The sequence below is a fragment of the Heterodontus francisci genome, chromosome 34 (assembly GCF_036365525.1).
Source record: "Heterodontus francisci isolate sHetFra1 chromosome 34, sHetFra1.hap1, whole genome shotgun sequence".
NCBI classification, from domain to species: Eukaryota; Metazoa; Chordata; class Chondrichthyes; order Heterodontiformes; family Heterodontidae; genus Heterodontus; species Heterodontus francisci.
In genome coordinates, this window is record NC_090404.1 from 40,650,822 (window position 1) to 40,660,556 (window position 9,735).

Genomic DNA, 9,735 nt, shown 5'->3' on the forward strand with positions numbered 1-9,735 from the left:
CTTTCTCGCTCCCCCCTGCTCTCTTTCTCGCTCCCCCCTGCTCTCTTTCTCGCTCCCCCCTGCTCTCTTTCTCGCTCCCCCCTGCTCTCTTTCTCGCTCCCCCCTGCTCTCTTTCTCGCTCCCCCCTGCTCTCTTTCTCGCTCCCCCCTGCTCTCTTTCTCGCTCCCCCCTGCTCTCTTTCTCGCTCCCCCCTGCTCTCTTTCTCGCTCCCCCCTGCTCTCTTTCTCGCTCCCCCCTGCTCTCTTTCTCGCTCCCCCCTGCTCTCTTTCTCGCTCCCCCCTGCTCTCTTTCTCGCTCCCCCCTGCTCTCTTTCTCGCTCCCCCCTGCTCTCTTTCTCGCTCCCCCCTGCTCTCTTTCTCGCTCCCCCCTGCTCTCTTTCTCGCTCCCCCCTGCTCTCTTTCTCGCTCCCCCCTGCTCTCTCTCTCTCGCTCCCCCCTGCTCTCTCTCTCTCGCTCCCCCCTGCTCTCTCTCTCTCGCTCCCCCCTGCTCTCTCTCTCTCGCTCCCCCCTGCTCTCTCTCTCTCGCTCCCCCCTGCTCTCTCTCTCTCGCTCCCCCCCTGCTCTCTCTCTCTCGCTCCCCCCTGCTCTCTCTCTCTCGCTCCCCCCTGCTCTCTCTCTCTCGCTCCCCCCTGCTCTCTCTCTCTCGCTCCCCCCTGCTCTCTCTCTCTCGCTCCCCCCTGCTCTCTCTCTCTCGCTCCCCCCTGCTCTCTCTCTCTCGCTCCCCCCTGCTCTCTCTCTCTCGCTCCCCCCTGCTCTCTCTCTCTCGCTCCCCCCTGCTCTCTCTCTCTCGCTCCCCCCTGCTCTCTCTCTCTCGCTCCCCCCTGCTCTCTCTCTCTCGCTCCCCCCTGCTCTCTCTCTCTCGCTCCCCCCTGCTCTCTCTCTCTCGCTCCCCCCTGCTCTCTCTCTCTCGCTCCCCCCTGCTCTCTCTCTCTCGCTCCCCCCTGCTCTCTCTCTCTCGCTCCCCCCTGCTCTCTCTCTCTCGCTCACCCCTGCTCTCTCTCTCTCGCTCACCCCTGCTCTCTCTCTCTCGCTCACCCCTGCTCTCTCTCTCTCGCTCACCCCTGCTCTCTCTCTCTCCGCTCACCCCTGCTCTCTCTCTCGCTCCCCCCCTGCTCTCTCTCTCGCTCCCCCCTGCTCTCTCTCTCGCTCCCCCCTGCTCTCTCTCTCGCTCCCCCCTGCTCTCTCTCTCGCTCCCCCCTGCTCTCTCTCTCGCTCCCCCCTGCTCTCTCTCTCGCTCCCCCCTGCTCTCTCTCTCGCTCCCCCCTGCTCTCTCTCTCGCTCCCCCCTGCTCTCTCTCTCGCTCCCCCCTGCTCTCTCTCTCGCTCCCCCCTGCTCTCTCTCTCGCTCCCCCCTGCTCTCTCTCTCGCTCCCCCCTGCTCTCTCTCTCGCTCCCCCCTGCTCTCTCTCTCGCTCCCCCCTGCTCTCTCTCTCGCTCCCCCCTGCTCTCTCTCTCGCTCCCCCCTGCTCTCTCTCTCGCTCCCCCCTGCTCTCTCTCTCGCTCCCCCCTGCTCTCTCTCTCGCTCCCCCCTGCTCTCTCTCTCGCTCCCCCCTGCTCTCTCTCTCGCTCCCCCCTGCTCTCTCTCTCGCTCCCCCCTGCTCTCTCTCTCGCTCCCCCCTGCTCTCTCTCTCGCTCCCCCCTGCTCTCTCTCTCGCTCCCCCCTGCTCTCTCTCTCGCTCCCCCCTGCTCTCTCTCTCGCTCCCCCCTGCTCTCTCTCTCGCTCCCCCCTGCTCTCTCTCTCGCTCCCCCCTGCTCTCTCTCTCGCTCCCCCCTGCTCTCTCTCTCGCTCCCCCCTGCTCTCTCTCTCGCTCCCCCCTGCTCTCTCTCTCGCTCCCCCCTGCTCTCTCTCTCGCTCCCCCCTGCTCTCTCTCTCGCTCCCCCCTGCTCTCTCTCTCGCTCCCCCCTGCTCTCTCTCTCGCTCCCCCCTGCTCTCTCTCTCGCTCCCCCCTGCTCTCTCTCTCGCTCCCCCCTGCTCTCTCTCTCTCGCTCACCCCTGCTCTCTCTCTCTCGCTCCCCCCTGCTCTCTCTCTCGCTCCCCCCTGCTCTCTCTCTCGCTCCCCCCTGCTCTCTCTCTCGCTCCCCCCTGCTCTCTCTCTCGCTCCCCCCGCTCTCTCTCTCGCTCCCCCCTGCTCTCTCTCTCGCTCCCCCCTGCTCTCTCTCTCGCTCCACCCTGCTCTTTCTCTCGCTCCCCCCTGCTCTCTTTCTCTCGCTCCCCCCTGCTCTCTCTCGCTCCCCCCTGCTCTCTCTCTCTCGCTCCCCCCTGCTCTCTCTCTCTCGCTCCCCCCTGCTCTCTCTTTCTCGCTCCCCCTGCTCTCTCTTTCTCGCTCCCCCCTGCTCTCTTTCTCGCTCCCCCCTGCTCTCTTTCTCGCTCCCCCCTGCTCTCTTTCTCGCTCCCCCCTGCTCTCTTTCTCGCTCCCCCCTGCTCTCTTTCTCGCTCCCCCCTGCTCTCTTTCTCGCTCCCCCCTGCTCTCTTTCTCGCTCCCCCCTGCTCTCTTTCTCGCTCCCCCCTGCTCTCTTTCTCGCTCCCCCCTGCTCTCTTTCTCGCTCCCCCCTGCTCTCTTTCTCGCTCCCCCCGCTCTCTTTCTCGCTCCCCCCTGCTCTCTTTCTCGCTCCCCCCTGCTCTCTCTCTCGCTCCCCCCTGCTCTCTCTCTCGCTCCCCCCGCTCTCTCTCTCGCTCCCCCCCGCTCTCTCTCTCGCTCCCCCCTGCTCTCTCTCTCGCTCCCCCCTGCTCTCTCTCTCGCTCCACCCTGCTCTTTCTCTCGCTCCCCCCTGCTCTCTTTCTCTCGCTCCCCCCTGCTCTCTCTCGCTCCCCCCTGCTCTCTCTCTCTCGCTCCCCCCTGCTCTCTCTCTCTCGCTCCCCCCTGCTCTCTCTTTCTCGCTCCCCCTGCTCTCTCTTTCTCGCTCCCCCCTGCTCTCTTTCTCGCTCCCCCCTGCTCTCTTTCTCGCTCCCCCCTGCTCTCTTTCTCGCTCCCCCCTGCTCTCTTTCTCGCTCCCCCCTGCTCTCTTTCTCGCTCCCCCCTGCTCTCTTTCTCGCTCCCCCCTGCTCTCTTTCTCGCTCCCCCCTGCTCTCTTTCTCGCTCCCCCCTGCTCTCTTTCTCGCTCCCCCCTGCTCTCTTTCTCGCTCCCCCCGCTCTCTTTCTCGCTCCCCCCTGCTCTCTTTCTCGCTCCCCCCTGCTCTCTTTCTCGCTCCCCCCTGCTCTCTTTCTCGCTCCCCCCTGCTCTCTTTCTCGCTCCCCCCTGCTCTCTTTCTCGCTCCCCCCTGCTCTCTTTCTCGCTCCCCCCTGCTCTCTTTCTCGCTCCCCCCTGCTCTCTTTCTCGCTCCCCCCTGCTCTCTTTCTCGCTCCCCCCTGCTCTCTTTCTCGCTCCCCCCTGCTCTCTTTCTCGCTCCCCCCTGCTCTCTTTCTCGCTCCCCCCTGCTCTCTTTCTCGCTCCCCCCTGCTCTCTTTCTCGCTCCCCCCTGCTCTCTTTCTCGCTCCCCCCTGCTCTCTTTCTCGCTCCCCCCTGCTCTCTTTCTCGCTCCCCCCTGCTCTCTTTCTCGCTCCCCCCTGCTCTCTTTCTCGCTCCCCCCTGCTCTCTTTCTCGCTCCCCCCTGCTCTCTTTCTCGCTCCCCCCTGCTCTCTTTCTCGCTCCCCCCTGCTCTCTTTCTCGCTCCCCCCTGCTCTCTTTCTCGCTCCCCCCTGCTCTCTTTCTCGCTCCCCCCTGCTCTCTTTCTCGCTCCCCCCTGCTCTCTTTCTCGCTCCCCCCTGCTCTCTTTCTCGCTCCCCCCTGCTCTCTTTCTCGCTCCCCCCTGCTCTCTTTCTCGCTCCCCCCTGCTCTCTTTCTCGCTCCCACCTGCTCTCTCTCTCTCGCTCCCCCCTGCTCTCTCTCTCTCGCTCCCCCCTGCTCTCTCTCTCTCGCTCCCCCCTGCTCTCTCTTTCTCGCTCCCCCCTGCTCTCTCTCTCTCGCTCCCCCCTGCTCTCTCTCTCTCGCTCCCCCCTGCTCTCTCTCTCTCGCTCCCCCCTGCTCTCTCTCTCTCGCTCCCCCCTGCTCTCTCTCTCTCGCTCCCCCCTGCTCTCTCTCTCTCGCTCCCCCCTGCTCTCTCTCTCTCGCTCCCCCCTGCTCTCTCTCTCTCGCTCCCCCCTGCTCTCTCTCTCTCGCTCACCCCTGCTCTCTCTCTCTCGCTCACCCCTGCTCTCTCTCTCGCTCACCCCTGCTCTCTCTCTCGCTCCCCCCTGCTCTCTCTCTCGCTCCCCCCTGCTCTCTCTCTCGCTCCCCCCTGCTCTCTCTCTCGCTCCCCCCTGCTCTCTCTCTCGCTCCCCCCTGCTCTCTCTCTCGCTCCCCCCTGCTCTCTCTCTCGCTCCCCCCTGCTCTCTCTCTCGCTCCCCCCTGCTCTCTCTCTCTCGCTCCCCCCTGCTCTCTCTCTCTCGCTCCCCCCTGCTCTCTCTCTCTCGCTCCCCCCTGCTCTCTCTCTCGCTCCCCCCTGCTCTCTCTCTCGCTCCCCCCTGCTCTCTCTCTCGCTCCCCCCTGCTCTCTCTCTCGCTCCCCCCTGCTCTCTCTCTCGCTCCCCCCTGCTCTCTCTCTCGCTCCCCCCTGCTCTCTCTCTCGCTCCCCCCTGCTCTCTCTCTCGCTCCCCCCTGCTCTCTCTCTCGCTCCCCCCTGCTCTCTCTCTCGCTCCCCCCTGCTCTCTCTCTCGCTCCCCCCTGCTCTCTCTCTCGCTCCCCCCTGCTCTCTCTCTCGCTCCCCCCGCTCTCTCTCTCGCTCCCCCCTGCTCTCTCTCTCGCTCCCCCCTGCTCTCTCTCTCTCGCTCCCCCCTGCTCTCTCTCTCTCTCTCTCTCTCTCGCTCCCCCCTGCTCTCTCTCTCTCTCTCGCTCCCCCCTGCTCTCTCTCTCTCTCTCGCTCCCCCCTGCTCTCTCTCTCTCTCTCGCTCCCCCCTGCTCTCTCTCTCGCTCCCCCCTGCTCTTTCTCTCTCTCTCGCTCCCCCCTGCTCTCGCTCTCTCTCTCGCTCCCCCCTGTTCTCTCTCTCACTCCCCCCTGCTCTTTCTCTCTCTCTCGCTCCCCCCTGCTCTCGCTCTCTCTCTCGCTCCCCCCTGTTCTCTCTCTCACTCCCCCGTGCTCTCTCTCTCTCTTTCTCGCTCTCCCGCCCCCTCCCTCACTCTCTCTCTCTCTGCCGGCCTCTGTCTCTCTGTTCCGCTCCCAGGGCCCGATCTCCACGGCAGCCTGCTCCCAGGGCCCGGTTACCACTGCACCTTGCTGCTGGGCCTGCACCTCATCAGACGGTGATGAAGAGCATGAGGCCCAGGCCGAGTCTGTACGCAGGCAGAGCCAGTGCTTGACCTTGGTCCTGAGCTCACGGCTGCCAAGGCTGTTTGGGCGGGAAGTGCCGGCAGAGAAGCAGCTCCGCCCGGGCACCGCCATCTTAGTACAGGAGCCAAAATATCGGGTACTGAAGCTTGCCCACCATCTTGGTACAGGAGGACATGTGCAATGAGGCGTATCCGCCATCTTGGTAAAGGAGCTGTAACCATTGTCAGTCACTGAATGTTTTGGCAGGTCCGATGGATACCATTGACAGGCTGGATTCTGGCCCATGGGCTGGATGTTCTGGAGTGTCGAACGAGGAGGTGTAGAGTAAAAGTTAGAGCCAGACCTTTAAGGAGTGAAGTTAGGAAACATTTCTACACACAAAAGATGGTGGAAGTTTGAAACTCTCTTCCACAAACAGCAGTTGATGCGAGATCAATCGTCATGTTAAATCTGACATTGATAGATCTTTGTTAACCAAAGGTATTAATGGATATGGGACAAAGTCAGGTATATAGAGTTAGATCACAGATCAGCCATGATCTCATTTCCTGGTGGAACAGGCTCGAGGGGCTAAATGGCCAACTCCTAGAATCATAGAAACTTACAGCACAGGAGGAGGCCATTCAACCCTTTGTGCTTGTGCTGGCCCTTTGAAAGAACAGTTGTGCTTAGTCCCACACACCCACTTGTTGTTTGTAAGCCTGTAAGTTCCTCATTCTCAAATACCTGTCAACTCCCTTTTAAAATGACTGAATCAGGTTCAACCACCTTTTTCAGGTGCAGCGTTCCAGATCCTGACAAGTCTCTGTTGTTAGAACAACTGCTGAACTCAATGTTGAGTCCGGAAGGTTGTTAAGTCCTCCAGCTCCCATTGAGCTTCATTGGAACAGGGCAGGAGGCCGAGGACAGAGAGGTCAGAGTGGGAGTGGGACGGAGAATTAAAATGGGAAGTGACTGGAAACTCAGGAACATGCTTGCAGACTGAATGGAGATGGTTCTCAAAGTGATCACCCGATCTGTGTTTGCTCTTCCCAATGTAGAACAGATCTCATTGTGAGCAGTGAATATAATATACAAAATTGTAAAAAGTACAAGTAAATCACTGTTTGGTTTCATCCCACAAAACCCTGAGAATAGCCCAAAGGGAGCTACTTTATTTGAAGAGTAAAAGTTACAAAGTAAAGCAAACCAATTGCTGGAATATTAAACTCCACCCCAGCTATAAAGAATATTAACACAGCAGATATAAACCCCACTGTCAGAATGAATATGGTTCAGTCCTGGATGTGATTAACAGCAGCAATAATTACAGAATGCAACAGCTACAGTCACTTGTGAACTCACTGGTGTCTCAGCATTTTGGATATCGATTAAATTCTTTCCCACAGACGGAGCAGGTGAACGGCCTCTCGTTATATTATTATAATATAATACTATCTTTAATATCATCTAATAAGATATTCTTTCTTACAGTTCAGTGGGATGTAAACAGTAACCCCAGCACCTTCAGGAGAGATGGTGTGAAAGCCCCTGTGTGCAGAGTGAGCATCAAATCAATGTGTGGAAATCCTCTCCTAATCCCCTGTAAAAGGAGGTAATAAAAGTCATCACTGTCAGTACAGGATAGAAATTCAGAACAGACAATTCGAGATCCTATGGAACATTTTATTCCTCTCTTGTTTCCCCAAAGCTGTAAATCGCAGTCCCACACACTCTCCCTCCTCCCTGTGCTGAAATCCAAACCCATGACACCATCTGCACCATTTCTTTCCTCCTCTGCCAGTTTTCTCCCTCCCTCTACTGTGGCTGGGTTCAGTTCTCCAGCCCCTGTGTGCAGAGTGAGAATAAAATTAATGAGTCAATGATTTTCTCTCCTGCTCACTGGGGCCATGAAGCCCCGCCCACTCTCTGTTCTGGTCCCACAAATTACCAGATTCATTCAGCTCAATTTCACAACTTGTCTTTGTGTTTTTGTGGGTTCTCTCTCACTCCCTTTTTCCTGTTGTAACTTCATGTTACAGGGTATTAGAAAGGGAGGATTTGCGGACAGGAAAATCAAACCACCTCAAGATGTGACAGTCACTCGATTCATCAGGATCTGAATATCATCGGCCTTTGATCATGGAAGCAAAAAGTATGGAGAAACCATACAAGTGTTCTGTGTGTGGACGAGGCTTCAGCCGATCAGCTGGCCTGTCGACACACAAGTGGAGTCACATTGGGGAGAAGCTGTGGAAATGTGGGGACCGTGAGAAAGAATTCAATTTTACGTCTGAGCTGGAAACTCATCGAAACAGTCAAACTGAGGAGAGGCCGTTCATCTGCACTGAGTGTGGGAAGGGATTCACTCAGTCATCCTCCCTACTCACACACCAGCGAGTTCACACTGGGGAGAGGCCATTCACCTGCACTGAGTGTGGGAAGGGATTCACTCAGTTATCAAACCTGCAGACACACCAGCGACTTCACACTGGGGAGAAGCCGTTCACCTGCTCCGAGTGTGGGAAGGGATACGTTCATTTATGCGCCTTACTGACACACCAGCGAGTTCACACTGAGGAGAGGCCGTTCACCTGCTCTGATTGTGGGAAGGGATTCATTCATTCATCCGCCCTACTACAACACCAGCAAGTTCACACTGGGGAGAGGCCGTTCACCTGCTCTGAGTGTGGGAAGGGATTCATTCATTCATCCGCCCGACTAAAACACCAGCGAGTTCACACTGGGGAGAGGCCGTTCACCTGCTCAGAGTGTGGGAAGGGATTTACTCGGTCATCCAACCTTCTGAGACACCAACAAGTTCACACTGGGGAGAGGCCGTTCACCTGCTCTGATTGTGGGAAGGGATTCATTCATTCATCTGCCCTACTAAAACACCAGCGAGTTCACACTGGGGAGAGGCCGTTCACCTGCTCTGAGTGTGGGAAGGGATTCATTCGTTCATCCGCCCTACTGATGCACCAGCGAGTTCACACTGGGGAGAGGCCGTTCACCTGCTCTGAGTGTGGGAAGAGATTCTCTCTGTCATGGAACCTGCTGGCACATCAACGAATTCACACTGGGGAGAGGCCATTCACCTGCTCTGATTGTGGGGAGGGTTTTACTCATTCATCCACCCTGCTGATACACCAGCGAGTTCACACTGGGGAGAGGCCGTTCACCTGCTCTGATTGTGGGAAGGGATTCACGACTTCACCCAAGCTGGTGAACCACAAGCGAGTTCACACTGGTGAAAGGCCATTCACTTGCTCTGAGTGTGGGAAGGGATTTGCTGATTCAACCGCTCTTCTGAGGCACCAGCGAGTTCACACTGGGGAGCGGCCATTCACCTGCTCCGTATGTGGGAAGAGATTTACTCAGTCATCCCACCTGGTGTCACACCAGTTCATTCACACTGGGGAGAGGTCATTCATCTGCTCCGTGTGTAGGAAGGGATTCACTCAGCCATCCTGTCTGCTGAGACACCAGCGGGTTCACAGATAACTACAGGGGTTGGATTCTGCTGTTGCTGCTGTTAATCACATCCAGACTGAACCATGTTCATTCTGACAGTTGGGGTTTATTTCTGATGTCAGTTGCTCCTCTTGGACTGAGCGTCTGCCCCACAGCATCTCTCGTTCATGTGTGAATAGACCATCGTGTCTTCAAACCTCATTTTCAATTTAAATCCACTCAGTCAATGTACTGAACAAAAGATGAACAATAAACAGATCACAGGCCAATCCTGTAACTCTATATTGACACGAAAAAGTCTGTTCTTTAGCTCAAGAATGAGGCTGTTTAAGCTGTGTGTGTTTCTAAGCACTCGTAGACTGGAATTGTTGGATAGACAGGCTGTTCACAACTGTTAACATGTCAGATAGTGATAGTGAAGTAAACTCACCAATTTATAAGCTCAGACTCCGGTCCCTGCTGTAATTAATACTCAGCATCCATTAGTGTTGATTTACAGTCAATCACTGAATCGTCTGGTTAATCTTTGTTACTTGTTTTGTGAAATACTCTCCCTATTAGTGCTGAACTGCTGGATAACTCTGATTACATTTAAATGTGTTTATACATGTTTATAAAGTGTCTGTGTGTCCAGATTTAACTAAGTTGTGATTTGTAACCAATAAATGATGTTTCGGGTGTGACTTGTCATCTGGTATCTTGGTGATTTGTCAAGAAAGATTTAATTCACTCACTCAGCAGCTCGAGAGGAACCAGACTGAGGTTTAATGAACATAAGAAATAGAAGCTGGAGGAGGCCATTCGGCCCTTCGAGCCTGCTCTGCCATTCACCCAGATCATGGCTGATCTTCTCAACTCCACCTTCCCGCACTATCCCCATCTCCCTTAATTACCGTAATACCCAAAAATCTGTCAATCTCTGTCTTAAATATACTCAATGACTGAGCATCCACTGCTCCCTGGGGAAGAGAATTCCAAAGATTCACAACCCTTTCAGTGAAG

At 56.8% G+C, this 9,735-nt stretch overlaps 1 protein-coding gene across 1 annotated transcript in view; it reads left to right on the forward strand.

Annotated features, from left to right (window-relative positions):
* The window catches only part of LOC137348846 (zinc finger protein 585A-like), a 71,728-nt gene extending 62,417 nt beyond the window's left edge, over window positions 1-9,311 (forward strand). The window contains exons 7-8 of the mRNA XM_068014083.1: window positions 5,174-5,416; window positions 7,360-9,311. Of these exons, the coding sequence (XP_067870184.1) occupies window positions 5,174-5,416; window positions 7,360-8,763 (1,647 nt within the window). The 3' untranslated portion in view covers window positions 8,764-9,311. The remainder of the gene's footprint in view (window positions 1-5,173; window positions 5,417-7,359) is intronic.
* The last annotated feature ends 424 nt before the right edge of the window (window positions 9,312-9,735 follow it).